Consider the following 18,147-nt stretch of genomic DNA (forward strand, 5'->3'; position numbering starts at 1 on the left):
TTGGAGCGGGGAGAGTTTGGCAAGAGGGAGGCCGATTAGTAGAGAGTTACAATAATCCAGGCGGGAATGAATAAGTGAAACAGTAAGAGTTTTTTCAGAGTTGAAAGTAAAAAAAGGGCGAATTCTAGAAATGTTTTTGAGATGCAGATAAGAAGAGCGAGCCAGTGATCGGATGTGGGGGGTGAATGAAAGCGGTTAAAATCTTATCCACTTTGCAAGTACTGTAAGGTGCAGCAGATTAATTGCATGCAGACGCCCTAATGAAAATGTGCTGCATGTGCGCTACGTGGTGATATACCCTGGATGTTAGACCTGTGAAAAATAACACAACCCAAAAAGTATCGCAAAACAAAAATCTGCTGTACATCTGTTTGCTGGGTTTGATGCATTTTTGTCCGTTTGTTGTTTTTCATTTTGGCAACAAATGACTTATGCAAATTCCCCCCCAGTCACTGGCTGTTGTTTGTCACAGTCTATGATAGAGTTAATTTATAAGTATCTGTTCAGCACCTATTAATTTACATAGAAGGTCTCCCACCCATTTTTTTTATGTGTTCTTCAATGGCTTCCTTGCGGCTCCCACGGCTGTGCTGCCCGGAGAGGGATGCTGGTACTGACCTGGTGCTGGCGTCTGAGCTCTACCATGCAGTATGTGGGGGCAGCGCGCTCTTGGGACTCGTCGGTCTGGCCATCTGCTATAGGTGCAGTAATCGGAGAAGGAGCCTGGCGATCAGGATGGGTTGGAGAGTCCTGCTGGCCGCTGCCTCGGTCACTACAGGTGTGAATAGGGCAGAACCTGCAGTTCGATAACTGCCTGGTGTTTGCATAGGGCCTCGTGCACACACTGCATTATGGCTCCCATAGTATGTGGCTTCTTCATGTTTCCAATTTTTGTTCTGTATGAATCGTGCAACATAAAAATCATGGTGTGCTCAAATGGATGGGTTTTTTTTCTCTGTTGCTGGTAGGGAAAAATGGATTGGTGTAAACCGCACCCAGCAGAAGCCTATACTACGGAGCCTCTATGTCCTGCTGTCGCATGGGACAATTGGCTCCGCAAGGGTTTAATGCAGCAAGTAAAGTGCTATGTCATGGAATCGTACATGATAGGATACCGCAGGCCGAGGAGCCTTCATTATGGGGGTACAAGTGTGCGTTGTGACAATACATAATATCCTGATAACACGACAGTTCAATTGAGCCATTAGGATAAGTTCACACCATGCTTTTTTTTGGCAGGAAAGAAGCTACAGAAAAAAGCATGTTTCCCTTGGTCTTTCACGGTGTTTTTCGCATCGTTTTTTTGCAGCGGTTTTGACATGCTAGATTTCTTTTGTGCATGCTGATAAAGTTTCCTGTTGGAAATAATAATAATAATAAAATTAAAAAAAAGTCTTATTCCACAGAATAACGTTTTGGCACAAAAAAAAAACACAGCAAAACCTGATGCCTGCTTTTTTGGTGCATTTTTTTTTTGTCTTTTTCACCACCCATTCAAGTCAGTGGGTGAAAAATGCTGAAAGTTACCTGCACGATGTCCAAAAAAACATGAAAAGCACAAAATACTGATAACGAAAAAAACAAACAAACAAAAAAAAACAACAATGTATACAAGCGATTTCTGAAATCTCAGTCTTTTCTGGTACTGTTAAAAGCAGCTGAAAATTAGCATAAAAAAGCAGCAGAAACGCCCTGCGTGAACTTACCCTTAGCCTACTTTCCCATGCTGAGCTTTTGCTGAGTTTTTCAGGTTGTAGATTCTCTGCACCTATTAGGTTACTTTTTGTTTTTGTTTTTTACATGCATTTTTAACACTGGGGCAGTGGGCAGGAGGTTTCTATAAATCCCATCCATTTTGCTGGACCTGTAAGACGCTGCGATTTTTATGCAATGAAAATAGAGTCCAAACCTCATTGTGGGAACTTAGCCTAATTGGCATAGAAGTCTCCCTGGCCTTTTCTCTTCTGTACGTCGCTCTGTGGTTATGTTCACACAGGACAGATGCTGAGTGCATTTCTTGGATGAGCACATTTTACAGCTCTATGGTTTTAGGCACCTGGGCATAATGAGGGAATAACATGTTGGGAAAAAGGTGCGCTCTGCCAATAATTTACATGTTTTTCATCGTGCAGCGTAAAATTAGCTTTAGTCACCAAGAGGTTTCAGGATTACAGCCCAGATACTGTCATAATATTTCAGCAAAAGAAGTTAGTGTCCGTGCTTGAGCATCCTTGTGTCAAAGGATCCGAATAATAATCAATCATAATAAATTAGTCAGATATCTGAATAATGTTGTTATATACCTTTTGCTATGTAATATTGATATATAGTATATATCAGTCACTTTTTAGAATCACTGGAGGGTATTCCTTTTTCGTGTCCTTCCCTTTGATGTGGGCTCCGGTGGTGCACCCACATCTTTCCCAGCACATGTCAGCTGTTTTGTGCCCGCGACAGCTGCTGGTGGAATCGCGATCCACCCACGGCTGTTAACCCGTTAAATGCTGCTATCAATCTCTTCACAGCGGCATTTAATGTGATCACGCCAGAAGCGCGTCACTAATCTCACCCATCGGTGCCTGTGTCACATGACCGTGGGTCGCCGATGGGTTGGCATGACCACCCAGGGACTGCAGGAGACCCCTGTGGTTGTCATTGCCGGATTACTATGAGCTATTGCTCATAACAAGTGAGCATTTCTGTTAGGCCGGGATCACACACAGCGAGATACGGCCGAGTCTCGTAGGTTAAAACCAAGCTCTGGCACCTGCACTCCAGAGCGGAGCGTGCGGCCGCACAGCAATACATGGAGCCGCTCCGGAGTTCCGGTGCCAGAGCTTGTTTTTAACTTGCGAGACTCGGCCATATCTCGCTGTAGTGTGACTCCGGCCTTCCACACAGGCAATCTGATCATTGCCTGTGTGTAGCAGAGGCGATCGGACAACTGCAGCTTCTATTCTCCCATGGAGACTATTGAAGCAAGTGCAAAGTTAAAAAAAAGAATTAACCCCTTCAAAACGGAGCCTTTTTTTTGTTTTTGCGTATGTTTTTCGTTCCCCTTCTTCCCAGAGCCATAACTTTTTCTATTTTTTATTCAATATGGACATATGAAGGCTTGTTTTTTGCGGGATAAGTTGTACTTTTGAACGACACTATTGGTTTTACCATATTGTGTACTTGAAAATGGAAAAAAATTCCTAGTGCGGTGAAATTGCAAAAAAAGTGCAATTCCGCGACTGTTTTTTTTAATTTTTTTTACCATGTTCACTAAGAAAAGAAAAAAAAATTTGTTGTGTGTCTACAGCTATTATGCAAACCTTTGTTCTTTCATAGGAACTGATAAATTGAGGCCTTAGGCCGGTTTCACACGTCAGTGGCTCCGGTACGTGAGGTGACAGTTTCCTCACGTACCGGAGACACTGACACACGTAGACCCATAAAAATCAATGCATCTGTGCAGATGTCATTGATTTTTTGCGGACCGTGTGCGGACCGTGTCTCCGTGTGCCAAAGGGCTGACCCACACGTCCAGATAATTCCGGTACCGGAATAAATCGGTACCGGAGTTATCCGTGTCCGTGTGCCTGGGAACTCACGGAGGCCATACCTGCGGCACACGTGTGCCGCCCGTATGGCGAGTGGGTACCACACGGAGCGTGTGGTACCCACTCTGCATGGTGCTGAAGCTGCGATTCATATCATCCCTGCAGCAACGTTTGCTGCAGGGAAAATATGAAGAATAGTGTTTAAAATAAAGATCCATGTGTCCGCCGCCCCCCCACCCCCTGTGCGCCCCCCCCGCTGGTCAGAAAATACTCACCCGGATCTCCCGTCGGCAGTCGCTCCTTCCTGGTCTGGCCGCGGCTTACTGTATGCGGTCACGTGGGGCCGCTCATTTACACTCATGAATAGGCGGCTCCGCCCCTATTGGAGGTGGAGCCACATATTCATGAGTGTAATCGGCCGCATACAGTAGGAGGCGCGGCCAGACCAGGAAGGAGCGACAGCCGACGGGGGACCCGGATAAGTATTTTCTGACCAGCGGGGGGGGCGCACAGGGGGTGGGGGGGCGGCGGACACATGGATCTTTAGTTTAAACACTATCATTCATATTTTCTCTGTAGCAAACGGTGCTACAGGGAACATATGAATGGCGGCTTCAGCACCATGTGGGGGGGACAGCGCTTACTGTAGCGCTGTCTCCGGCACGCCACACGGACCCCAGACGGAGAATGTCCGTGTGAGGTGCGTGTTTTACACGGACCCATTGACTCTATTGGGTCCGTGTAATCCGTGCGCTCCCACGAACACTGACATGTCTCCGTGTTTGGCACACGGAGACACGGTCCGCACACGGTCCGCACAAAATCAATGACATCTGAACAGATGCATTGATTTTTATGGGTCTACGTGTGTCAGTGTCTCCGGTACGGGAGGAAACTGTCACCTCACGTACCGGAGCCACTGACGTGTGAAACCGGCCAAACACGGAGACATGTCAGTGTTCGTGGGAGCGCACGTTTTACACGGACCCAATAGAGTCAATGGGTCCGCGTAAAACACGCACCTCACACGGACATTCTCCGTCTGGGGTCCGTGTGGCGTGCCGGAGACAGCGCTACAGTAAGCGCTGTCCCCCCCACATGGTGCTGAAGCCGGTATTCATATCTTCCCTGTAGCAGCGTTTGCTATAGAGAAAATATGAAGAATAGTGTTAAAAATAAAGATTTAGGTGTCCGCCGCCCCCCCACCCCCTGTGCGCCCCCCCGCTGGTCAGAAAATACTTATCCGGGTCCCCCGTCGGCTGTCGCTCCTTCCTGGTCTGGCCGCGCCTCCTACTGTATGCGGTCACGTGGGGCCGATCATTTACAATCATGAATAGTCGGCTCCGCCCCTATGGGAGGTGGAGCCACATATTCATGAGTGTAAATGATCGGGCCCACGTGACCGCATGCAGGAGAAGCCGCGGCAAGACCAAGAAGGAGCGACAGCCGACGGGGGACCCGGGTAAGTATTTTCTGACCAGCGGGGGGGCGCACAGGGGGTGGGGGGGCGGCGGACACCTAAATCTTTATTTTTAACACTATTCTTCATATTTTCTCTGCAGCAAACGTTACTGCAGAGAGGATATGAATCGCAGCTTCAGCAGCTTCAGCACCATGCAGAGTGGGTACCACACGCTCCGTGTGGTACCCACTCGCCATACGGGCGGCACACGTGTGCCGCAGGTATGGCCTCCGTGAGTTCCCAGGCACACGGACACGGATAACTCCGGTACCGATTTATTCCGGTACCGGAATTATCTGGACGTGTGGGACAGCCCTTATGAAGACCATGCAGACACCCATGAATCACAAGTGTTCGGTGTTTTTCACAGATGGCAAATGTGGTCATTAGGTCTCATTCACACGTGTGTGAAAAACGGTCCGTGTGTCTGTTTTTATCATCTGTGTTTTTCAAGGATGGATAAACAAATTTCACAGCTTCTCCTATACTTTGCAATGTTAAATACGGACTGTGCACTGATGCCATCTGTGCGCTGTATGTGTTTTTTACAGACCCATAGACTTGTATTGGCCCTTGTCTTCTGAGATCCAACTTGGGCATGCTTCGAGGAAAAAAATTTGGACAGGCTCTGTCTGACGAAAAAATGGGCATGGGGACGAGTCCTATCCTTCAAAACAATGGATAGCACTCGCTGTCTGCACCTGCCGTTAGTCAGCGAGAAGAATAACCATGCATAGATGGCATATGTGTACAGTTTGTTTTTGTTTTGAGGATCCATGAGCATGTAGGACTAATGGGTATGCCTTTTATTCATAAGAAAAGTTTGGTTTTATTTTTTTCATCCTTTACAACCCCCTAAAGGGATAAGTAGTACTAGTATTTTTATTCAGATTTCAATTTGTTTCTAAGGGTTACTCCTGAACTCTATAGTGTGGCTGATCACTCCCGACTTCTTGTCCAGTCAGTCTTGGATCTCCCGCATCTCCTGTGTTTTCATCTCTGTAAGTTATATGTAGTGTTTGCCACTGATAAGATTAGCACCTTAGATGTCGGTGTATAGAAATAATAACTTCAGTCTCTACAGAATTGAAGGGTTTAATTTCCCCCAAGTGCTCCAATGCCTCTATAACGACAAACGCAGCTGGTATTCTCCCTCGCTGGTCCAGCGTCTGCTCGCCGCCCCACTACCAGTGTCTGATTGTTTACTAGCTGCAGCAGTGGTGTTACAACTACAGTACACGCGTCAGCACTGCAGCCAATCACTGAGCTATGTGTTTAGTGCCATCAGCAGAGCTCAGTGATTGGTTGCAGCGGTGATGTTCACCATGCTCTTGACTTGAGTATCAGCTGCATCTGTTGTTTAAGGCCGGTTTCACACGTCAGTGGCTCCGGTACGTGAGGTGACAGTTTCCTCATGTACCGGAGACACTGACACACGTAGACCCATAAAAATCAATGCATCTGTTCAGATGTCATTGATTTTTTGCGGACCGTGTCTCCGTGTGCCAAACACGGAGACATGTCAGTGTTCGTGAGAGCGCGCGTTTTACACGGACCCAATAGAGTCAATGGGTCCGCGTAAAACACGGACCTCACACGGACATTCTCCGTCTGGGGTCCGTGTGCGTGCAGGAGACAGCGCTACAGTAAGCGCTGTCCCCCCCACATGGTGCTGAAGCCGGTATTCATATCTTCTCTCCAGCAGCGTTTGCTGTTGAGAAAATATGAAGAATAGTGTTAAAAATAAAGATCCATGTGTCCGCCGCCCCCCCACCCCCTGTGCGCCCCCCCCGCTGGTCAGAAAATACTTACCCGCTCACTCGCTCCTTCCTGGTCTGGCCGCGGCTAACTGTATGCGGTCACGTGGGGCCGATCATTTACAATCATGAATAGTCGGCTCCGCCCCTATGGGAGGTGGAGCCACATATTCATGACTGTAAATGATCGGCCCCACGTGACCGCATGCAGGAGAAGCCACGGCCAGACCAGGAAGCAGCGAGGGAGGCGGGTAAGTATTTTCTGACCAGCGGGGGGGCGCACAGGGGGTGGGGGGGCGGCGGACACATGGATCTTTATTTTAAACACTATTCTTCATATTTTCTCTGCAGCAAACGCTACTGCAGAGAGGATATGAATCGCAGCTTCAGCACCATGCAGAGTGGGTACCACACGCTCCGTGTGGTACCCACTCGCCATACGGGCGGCACACGTGTGCCGCACGTATGGCCTCCGTGAGTTCCCAGGCACACGGACACGGATAACTCCGGTACCGATTTATTCCGGTACCGGAATTATCTGGACGTGTGGGACAGCCCTAAGAGGAATATGTGCTGGCTTATTATTTTTTATAAAGTCATCCATATGTTCCAATATTCTTTGCTTTTCTAGGTCTATACAAGTGCAGTTTGTTTTTCTCGCATTTTAGTTCTTACCATCAGTTTTTTTTCAAACTCAAATTTAATTTTTGTGTTTAGAAAGTACAAGAAAATACAATACAAATAGTACAGGGGGTAAAATATAACTATGAGGCTGCCGTCACACTATCAGTATTTGGTCAGTATTTGTAAGCCAAAACCAGGAGTGGGTGATAAATACAGAAGTGGTGCATATGTTTCTATTATACTTTTCCTCTATTCCACTCCTGGTTTTGGCTTACAAATACTGATGTAAAATACTGACCAAATACTGCTAGTGTGACGGCAGCCTAAATTTATAAATTATTACAGAACATTGGGGGTATAGGGAGGGTTTTCTATATGAAATATAGAGAGGGAGAGGACCACGACAGACCACAAATCAATAGAGTGATTATGAACATTGTTGTGGCGACATCCCGGATAATCTTTGTTGGGGGCTACATGGTAGACGTCAGAGTTTTGGAAATCCATCCAATCCCTCCAACTCACATAGTATCTATCATCAACAGCCGGTGAGAGGGCAATCTGATGCCCCATCCTATTAAGGAGAGAAATCTCCGCAAACCATTCCTCCACAGTGGGTGGACTGGTGCTTTTCCATTGCCACGGAATGACATTCTTAGCTGCCTGTATTACGTAGCCATGACGCCCTTTCATACATGCGTTTACTTATTGGTGATATTGATAAGGAGGGCTTCTGGTGTATTGGGGGTGGCCAGACCAATTATTTTCTCAATCCTTACCCTCAGTTTTAATCAATGAGTTTCACATATGGACAATTTAATGGCAAAGCTACTCTTATTCTTCTCATTGTTAATCACTGACAGCACTTGTACTGCACCCTGTCATTCATGTTTTGTATTTGATCTTCATCCGTGACAGCGATTACAAAAAAAAGTTGGAAATGATTCTTGTGCAGACACATGATCAACAAAAACAGAGCCATGGGAAGAGCCCCATAGAGTATAATGGGTTCATGTTCTATCTGACAACCACAAATAGAAAGCAGACAGTATGTGAAATGTCTTAATGAAGCCTCAGTGGCATGGGGTATCTGATTGGCAATTGGCTGCCTGTAAGTGCTCGTTCACACGAGTATATAAAAAAAAAAAAAATTCTGTTTAATCTGGAAAAATAGGCCTCTTTTTTTTTTTCTCGCTTGTCCTCTGTGAGCAGTCTTTCTTTTTTTTTTTTTTTTTTTCTTTTTCAGCAGTTAATAATTTTCAGCTTCCTATGTTACAGAACTGCAATGTAAAAATTAGATGCTGTACTGTGGCTCCGTATAGCATCCAGTTTATTTATTTTTATTTTACATCCAGAAAATTTTGTTTTTATTCCTTGCTGCCATCTGTGTGTCTGTATTTTACATCTGTCTGCCATCTGTTTTTATACCTGAAAATTTCAAAATGTACATGATCAAATCCAGTTTCCTAGGTTAGTTTTCATAGTGTACCTATAAAATGTGAATGTAATGCATATGTTCCGGATAGGATCCATATTTTTTTTTTTTCTTCTTCACCTCTGTTCATGTGTAAAAATAAATAAATAAAAAATAATATAAATAAAAAAAAAAAAAAAATCTGTATAGGTGGAATCCTTTGACCTGCGGGAGGTCGCAGTTTGCAGTGTGACATTGTAGGACATCATTAGAAGCAGTGCCACAATGCATGAGATCTCCATGCCACACCGCATGTCGCCGTGAAGCCCTAGCATGAAAGTAACTAAATCTTCTAAATAGAATAAATATTTGACACAAAGAGACAAATCTGGGGGCATTGTATGATGCAATGGGAGTTTTCTGGTGTTCTGTATTTAAATTGAAAGCTGTCACATCACCCATCCAGATAGCGGATTCAGAACGGTCTTCCTCCTCCGCAATGCTTCTTCTACTCTCCAGGTTTCTTGCTTTCTAACTACCGTATATCATTTTTCTATTGCACTTGAACCCACAGACATGGATTCATTATTTCTGCTCCTTGCTCTTCTGGGCGTTTCTCTGTTACTCTTTGGAGATTGATCAGCTCTTCAAGCCAAACCCATCAGAAAGGTAATGGAAAAAAGCTACTCTACAAAGTGGTAAGAATTGTGAAATCAGACATCATTGTGACCTTAGATGACGTCGTCCAACATTTGAAAAGAATGCCACTGAAATTGAAAGCATTACAATTAGTGATGAGCGAACGTGCTGGGGTAAGGTGTTATCTGAGCATGCTTAGCTGCTAACCAAGTGACATCGGCGTGTTTGAATAATATGTTCAAGTCTCGAGTCCACGTGGCTGCATGTGTTGCAGCTGTCTAACAGCTGCTGGGGCTGGAACGCATTTTTTAAGCATGCTGATGTCACTCTGTTAGCACCTGAGCATGCTCAGATAACACCTTATCCCTGCACATTTGCTCATCACTAATGCTGACTCTTTCACTGCCTTAATCTGTAAGTCAAATGAGTAAATTCTGATATCGTTGCAGCTAATGGAGGATGGGGGGGGCACGTGTGTTTGGAAGCCAGTTACATGCATCTTTTAATTCCCTAATAAAGTGATGTGTAAAGTTTCAAAACTTTTCAGTGTGGGACAAAATTCTGAAAAACAAATGTTTAGTTACTGTTTAAAATGACATCATATCCTAAAACCTTGTTTATGTTCCATGAATCCCCTATTATAGGGGTTGTCCACTAGTCAGACAACCCCTTCTGAATCCCTGTGTTTCCCCTCACTAAAATAACGCCTATACTCTCCTCTGATGCCGGTGCTGTTCCAGCGGTGTCGGCACTGGCTCTAATGACATTTTTATATCCCGCAATCCCTGCGGCCAATCACTGCTGGCGTCACACTCCTCTTCTATGCATGCTATTGACATCCAGAGGAAGTGTAGGCTCTGGCAGCTCTTTCTCCGGTTGTCTCGATTTGTCCAAAGGAGGAGAAGGTCTTGGGAGAACCAGTGCCAACACCTCTAGAACGGCACTGGAAGGGAGTAGAAGTGTCAGTTCTCTCTTGGCGGGGGGGGGGGGGATATAGAGATTCAAAAGGGGTTCTCCGGGTAGTGGATAATGTTAAGGCAAACATAGCATGCTAATACTAGGTGTTATTCCGGGACTTCAAATGCACTTGTCTATGGTCCTCTGCACCCTATAGTACCTTACCATTAGAAAAGAGCCCGCATATAACTCGGATGTACATAACCACCCCGCATCCTTGACATCACTTCTTACAGACCTGCTTTTTTTTTTTTTTTTTTTTGCCAGCACCTATATGCTGGGATACACATGCTCCCAGAGCTGCAACATATACCACTATATAGGTATATACTGTCATCATTTCAAGGGCTTGTGCAGGTGTGAGGGAGGGCCAGGGCCATAGTCGTTGCAGAGGTTAAAGGCCTTTGCGCACCCTGGCCTCCCGTTACATGCAAAGAACATGCTTCTATGAGGGTACTTGCCTCTGTTATCCATTCTCTGAGGGTCTCTTCTGAGATGCCGCAGACCCCTTTTGTACGATTGCACACAAATTGACAGTCTTGCTTTAACTTCAGACTCAAAACTTTACTTGCTTCTGTTCGCAGCACATCCTTCTCAGTTACATTTCCAGCATTGGGTTCTATACAGTCCACATCATCTGCTTTCCCTGTTTCTCCTCTTACAGCCTTTAGTACATGCCCGGGTCCTACCGCCTCTTGCGGTAACGCAGCATCCTCACTGCTCTTGGGGTTTCCCTCAGCCGTTTTGCACCAGATCTGATGGCATCAGCCCATGCGATAAGTTGCCACATTATGGAGCCACCTGTCTCCCCATACTGTCCTGGCCCTGCTTTCAGCCTTCATTCCAACACTGCTGTAAGCCCGCTGCTCAGCTCTACTTCTGGCTCAGTTGGCCTTGGATGGCTGGGTCCTGTACTTTAACGTTGCCGAGCTACTGGGTAGCCTGAGCTCTGGCGCTCTTCCCAGCTGCCTGTGCACCTTGGCCCCTACTGACCAACTAGGAAACTTTTCTTGCCTTATCCCAGCTAGCTCCTCCTATGACTATCATGTACCATCTTGAGACCCAACTGAAATACTGCACTGTCCCTACATATTTATGGAAAAAAACACCATACAAGTAGTAAAACACATTATGGAACAGCAAACATTTACTGTAGAAAACACCATATACATCATTAAACAAACTTATTCTTACACATTGCATCAACCGGGACGTATTTAAAGGGGTAGGGGCGTATACCAGTCTTTGTGACCCCCTTACACAGGCTTCTAATATGGATACAACATGAGACCCCACCGATTAGTGTATGGCGCTGAGTAGTTCAGCTCTCTGAGCTGAAAACGGCTGATCGGTGCCGGGTGTTGATCACTCACCAATCTGATATTGACAACTGGGAGGGAGCAGCAGACAACGCTTTCCTGTACAGTAAATATTCTGAGCCCAGCGTATGTTGTGAGGACCCTTCTACCGTACGCTGGGTGCGTGGGGCCCCGTGGTGTGGATACAGAGATTTATTTATACACACTAAATGTGTTCACAAACAATATATGAATGACGCCTTGCCAGTTTTCGAAGTGTTTTATTATAAACATCTATATATTTATGATATATTTTTTCTTTTTTAGGTTTGGCCTATTGTACTCCTGTTTATGTTGGGTAGCTCCAAGCCTCATGTGTCTCCATGGCCTTCTTATGTTGGTGGTTCCTTCTGTGTCTGAAGACAGGTAGAAAGGGTTTTTTCTTTTTCTTTTTTTTTTTTTTTTTTTAACCATCCCCATGGTCTATGCTATAGGGTCACTGCACGGAAATAAAACAATTGGCCACATTATGTGAAAGGGAGAGAGAAAAAAACTGACTATCCCAGTACCTGTAATGTAACATCCGTCAGTAAAACAGAGGCATCGCTCCCTCTCTGCAAACTGAGTTCATGGACTGTAGGGAGGATTGCACCACTAGATGGCAGTAGATGAAAAGCAAGACATTTGCTAATAATTAAAATAAAAGATCCCTGACCAAATGGTGAAAGGATAGACCCCAATTCCCCACACCCGCCATGACAGCAATGATTATAGCTATAGACTGTACTTTTTGAATTTCGCCATTCATTTTACCACATTATACACTGGAAAATGGGGGAAAAAAATCCAAATGTGGTGAAATTGCAAAAAATCACCCCGCAATTCTGACACTGTATATTAGAAATTGTTTTTACGGTGTGTATTGCGTTGTAAAAATGACCTGGCAATATGATTCTTCTTGTCAGTACAGATACGGCGATGTCCAGTTTCTTTTTATTATTTTAGTGGTGGAAAAAAATTAGAAATAAAAACAATGTTTTTGCCTTTTTTTTTTTTTATTGTGTTGTCATTTTCTGAGATGCGTAGCGTATTCGTAGATAAAGCTGTGTTGAGGCGAAATTTCTTGCGTGGTAAGAAGACTTTTTTTTTTTTTTTTTTTTTTTTTTTTAAATCAACCCCCCCCCCCCCCTTCCCCGAACACAGGCTAGCTTTCAATGGGGCTATGTGATGAGAACTACGGAGGTCTTCAACAGAGCCCTTGCTTTGATAGCAACCCATCGGTAACGCGAAATCATATTACGGGGGCACTGATGGGTGAATAGAAAGACGTACCCCATTACCTTCCTGGTATGGGGTGGGCTCACCCCATGAGCCTGCTCCATGCACCCGATACCACCTTAAGCCTTACATGTAAGGGAATTCTCAAGTTTGGAAGTCATTACCTGTTCATGTTGAAAACCATCTGAGCGCAGTGCTCTATCTATGGCAGTTCCATTTAGAATATATGGAGCTATAAAGCACATGATCAATTGCTGCTCCATTCAGAGCCCTGGTTCATGGCATCTGTAGGGCCCCCAACAATCGGGACGTTATCCCCTTTCCCATAGATAGTGGATAATACTCCTTTAACTGAAAATGTGCCTCTTTCAAATTTTTCTGGAAAATCATATCATTTTGATGAAAATGGACTTGGTGGGGGCCTCTCTTCAAACGGGATGTAGAGTTTGACATTTGGGAATTCTGTACAATTTTGACCTCTCAATGTTCGTAAAGAATAGGTCGCTTTCTACTCCATGATACGTCTGCTGTAAGGACACAGAACCACTCATCAGAGATATTCCACAATCACTGCACTTTCTATGTAGGGAGGGCATTTGCTGGTGGTGGTTCTCAAGTGACGCCATTAGTAAAGTTTTCTTTATTGTCCGTTAACCTATTGCACAGTAACTAATATTTCTACGTTGACTTACACCACTAATGTTATATACCATATATGGAATGTTTGGGGATTTTTTTTTATTTTTTTTTTTAGGCAAATCAACAATTTGTTGTTCTGCTTCTTTTTGTTGGTATACTATCAGATGTTACATATTTTTAAATTCACATCCTCTATGGTTTTATTTTTGTTATCCATATCGTTTAAAGGGAACCTGTCACCACGTTTTTGGAAGATGGGATAAAAATAGCGTTAAATAGGGGCAGAGGTGGGCATTACATTAGTGTGTTTGTTATGCGTTTATTACCCACCTAAGTTGCCGAAATACCTTTGCAAAGTCTCCGTTTTGGTCTGGTCAAAAGGGCGTTGTCTTCCCCCAGATTTTGCGTAGTTTTCCGTTGGTGGCGTAGTGGTGTGCGCATGCCCAAGGTCCCGAATCCTCTGCCAGGGGATTTAAAAGAGCGCGCTGTTCGTTTTCATTGGTGATCGGTGGGCGCGGCCATCTTCCTTTGGCCGCGCGTGCGCAGAAGCAGCGCTCTGCTGGCCGCGGCTTCAGGAAAATGGCCGCCGCGATATCCATCTGCGCACGCGCGGCATCCCGCGGCCATTCTCCTGAAGCCGCGGCCAGCAGAGCGCCGCTTCTGCGCACGCGCGGCCAAAGGAAGATGGCCGCGCCCACCGATCACCAATGAAAACGAACAGCGCGCTCTTTTAAATCCCCTGGCAGAGGATTCGGGACCTTGGGCATGCGCACACCACTACGCCACCAACGGAAAACTACGCAAAATCTGGGGGAAGACAACGCCCTTTTGACCAGACCAGCCTGATTGACAGGCGAAAACGGAGACTTTGCAAAGGTATTTCGGCAACTTAGGTGGGTAATAAACGCATAACAAACACACTAATGTAACGCCCACCTCTGCCCCTATTTAACGCTATTTTTATCCCATCTTCCAAAAACGTGGTGACAGGTTCCCTTTAATAGCAAGTCCCTCTGCCAACTCTAGAAACGGTCAAGAATGAAGGCATACCATATGTGTGATAACAAGCAAATTGTTGGTCAGGAAAAGTATTTGAGTAGAGATGAGGCAATCTCTTGAAATCTGAATTCGCTAGCTCTACTGAAATTTTCCCAAAAATGTTTTATTGAATAGCCTCCAATTACTCCGAAAAAAAACACATGTAAAGGCCCCGTCTCACATAGCGATTTACCAACGATCACGACCAGCGATATGACCTGGCCGTGATCATTGGTAAGTCGCTGTGTGGTCGCTGGGGAGCTGTCACACAGACAGCTCTCTCCAGCGACCAACGATCAGGGGAACGACTTCGGCATCGTTGAAACTGTCTTCAACGATGCCGAAGTCCCCCTGCAGCACCCGGGTAACCAGGGTAAACATCGGGTTACTAAGCGCAGGGCCGCGCTTAGTAACCCGATGTTTACCCTGGTTACCAGCGTAAATGTAAAAAATAACAAACAGTACATACTCGCCTTCTGATGTCCGTCAGGTCCCTTGCCGTCTGCTTCCTGCTCTGAGTGCCGCAAAGTGAAAGTGAAAGTACAGCACAGCGGTGACGTCACCGCTGCGCTCTGCTCTCACTGTACGGCACTCAGAGCAGGAAGCAGACGGCAAGGGACCTGACGGACATCAGAAGGCGAGTATGTACTGTTTGTTATTTTTTACATTTACGCTGGTAACCAGGGTAAACATCGGGTTACTAAGCGCGGCCCTGCGCTTAGTAACCCGATGTTTACCCTGGTTACCAGTGAAGACATCGCTGGATCGGTGTCACACACACCGATTCAGCGCTGTCAGCGGGACCTCAACGACCAAAAAAAGGTCCAGGCCATTCCGACACGACCAGCGATCTCACAGCAGGGGCATGATCGCTGGTACGTGTCACACATAGCGAGATCGCTACTGAGGTCGCTGTTGCGTCACAAAACTTGTGACTCAGCAGCGATCTCGCTAGCGATCTCGCTATGTGAGACGGGGCCTTAACACTCTAAGGTTTCCTAGGACTCTACTCTGCCCCTTTTAAAGCTTATTTAATGCAAATCCAGTAAGTAAGTCTTAGTAATGTCAAACTGAGTGTGTGTATATATATGTATATATATATATATATATATATATATATATATATATATATATATATTCTCTAATATGGCTTTATCTCCCTATCTCTATGCTATGGCTGTGACGTCCACTCACTATCCAGATTCACCTGCTCTATTCACTGCCTTGAATTTTATACCAGCTATGATCGTTCCTCCTGATTGGCTGTGCTATCCCATGTCGTGAAATAGCTACAAGACTTTATGGTGAAGCCCATCATGCCGCACTCATGGTCATGTGAAACTTCTCTGGCTGATGCGATGTAAAAAAACGTCGGTAGGCTTTTTTTTTTTTTTCTCTTTTTTTGGACGATTTGTCAGAATTAAATCTCTAGTTCAAACTCGTAGGGTTCAGTGAGTTTCTAAATAGTTAACAGGAATTCTATTTCCGTCGAATCGATCTCTCTCAACTCTACATTCAAGCTGTAGGACAAAATGCGAGTATAGGTCTTTATACAGCAAATAATCTGATTATTTCTTTTTGTGGGAATGGTCACATTTTTACAGTAACAGATGTGTCTTCCTCAATCTTAAACTGTGATATTTCCTTCAGGTAAGAAAACGTTGCCTTCCTGTAATTCTTGCTCTTTTTGCAATTCATTCTTGCTAGAGCCCACAAGATCTTGGATATCTTAGTCATGTTAGCAAAAAGGAATCAAAAGAGTATATTTGACGTAAATGTACAAATTTTATTAGCAAAAATGAATAAAACAGAGTATCACTACTTATGCTGGATACCAGAGGGATCTAAAAGGCAAGTATCGCAAGAGCACACAAGTAAATATTAATATGAGTAAAAAATATGAACTGTAAAGTAGCACAAAGTCAGCAAATTAATGAAAGTTGTACTGCCCAAAGGAAATCCAAACAGCCACTCAATTGACCTGGTATAGGGAAATAGCCTCTAGTAAAGGAGTGGATGTCATGGCGCAACATAGTGCAAATGCCAAAATGCTAAATAAAGTGCATGCAGTATATGACTGAACTCATCAATAAGGTGCATATATTAGGCAAGTACTTACTTATAGTGCAGTGATAGGATCCCCTGCCTGCCGCCGCTCGGGGCTCCAATCCTCTCTGTGCAACAGGATTGGAGCACAGGGCACTGACATTTTCAGCTTCTATGAAGAGGTAAGTTCCGGACTGGACCAAGGGAACCCAGTGGACGTAGTATATATGGACTTTTCCAAAGCTTTTGATACGGTGCCACACAAAAGGTTGTTACATAAAATGAGAGTAATGGGGATAGGGGAAAATATGTGTAAGTGGGTTGAGAGCTGGCTCAGGGATAGGAAACAAAGGGTGGTTATTAATGGAGCACACTCGGACTGGGTCACGGTTAGCAGTGGGGTACCACAGGGGTCAGTATTGGGCCCTCTTCTTTTTAACATATTTATTAATGACCTTGTAGGGGGCATTCAGAGTAGAATTTCAATATTTGCAGATGACACTAAACTCTGCAGGGTAATCAATACAGAGGAGGACAATTTTATATTACAGGATGATTTATGTAAACTAGAAGCTTGGGCTGATAAATGGCAAATGAGCTTTAATGGGGATAAATGTAAGGTCATGCACTTGGGTAGAAGTAATAAGATGTATAACTATGTGCTTAATTCTAGGACTCTGGGCAGAACCGTCAATGAAAAAGACCTGGGTGTATGGGTGGATGACAAACTCATATTCAGTGGCCAGTGTCAGGCAGCTGCTACAAAGGCAAATAAAATAATGGGATGTATTAAAAGAGGCATAGATGCTCATGAGGAGAACATAATTTTACCTCTATACAAGTCACTAGTTCGACCACACTTAGAATACGGTGTACAGTTCTGGTCTCCGGTGTATAAGAAAGACATAGCTGAACTAGAGCGGGTGCAGAGAAGAGCGACCAAGGTTATTAGAGGACTGGGGGGTCTGCAATACCAAGATAGGTTATTACACTTGGGGCTATTTAGTTTGGAAAAACGAAGACTAAGGGGTGATCTTATGTTAATGTATAAATATATGAGGGGACAGTACAAAGACCTTTCTGATGATCTTTTTAATCATAGACCTGAGACAGGGACAAGGGGGCATCCTCTACGTCTGGAGGAAAGAAGGTTTAAGCATAATAACAGACGCGGATTCTTTACTGTAAGAGCAGTGAGACTATGGAACTCTCTGCCGTATGATGTTGTAATGAGTGATTCATTAATTAAATTTAAGAGGGGACTGGATACCTTTCTGGAAAAGTATAATGTTACAGGGTATATACACTAGATTCCTTGATAAGGCGTTGATCCAGGGAACTAGTCTGATTGCCGTATGTGGAGTCGGGAAGGAATTTTTTTCCCCATGGTGGAGTTACTCTTTGCCACATGGGGTTTTTTTGCCTTCCCCTGGATCAACATGTTAGGGCA

At 44.8% G+C, this 18,147-nt stretch overlaps 1 protein-coding gene across 2 annotated transcripts in view; it reads left to right on the forward strand.

Moving 5' to 3' along the window:
- The first annotated feature begins 537 nt into the window (after positions 1–537).
- LOC143805527 (G-protein coupled receptor 143-like) overlaps positions 538–18,147 on the forward strand; it is a 59,933-nt gene continuing 42,323 nt past the window's right edge. For both annotated transcript variants that reach the window (XM_077284999.1, XM_077284998.1), the window contains exons 1-4: positions 538–778; positions 5,917–6,008; positions 9,377–9,471; positions 12,024–12,122. In XM_077284999.1, coding sequence (XP_077141114.1) covers positions 550–778; positions 5,917–6,008; positions 9,377–9,471; positions 12,024–12,122 — 515 coding nt within the window. In that variant the 5' untranslated portion in view covers positions 538–549. The remainder of the gene's footprint in view (positions 779–5,916; positions 6,009–9,376; positions 9,472–12,023; positions 12,123–18,147) is intronic.

Source organism: Ranitomeya variabilis, chromosome 2 (assembly GCF_051348905.1).
Source record: "Ranitomeya variabilis isolate aRanVar5 chromosome 2, aRanVar5.hap1, whole genome shotgun sequence".
Classification (NCBI taxonomy): domain Eukaryota; kingdom Metazoa; phylum Chordata; class Amphibia; order Anura; family Dendrobatidae; genus Ranitomeya; species Ranitomeya variabilis.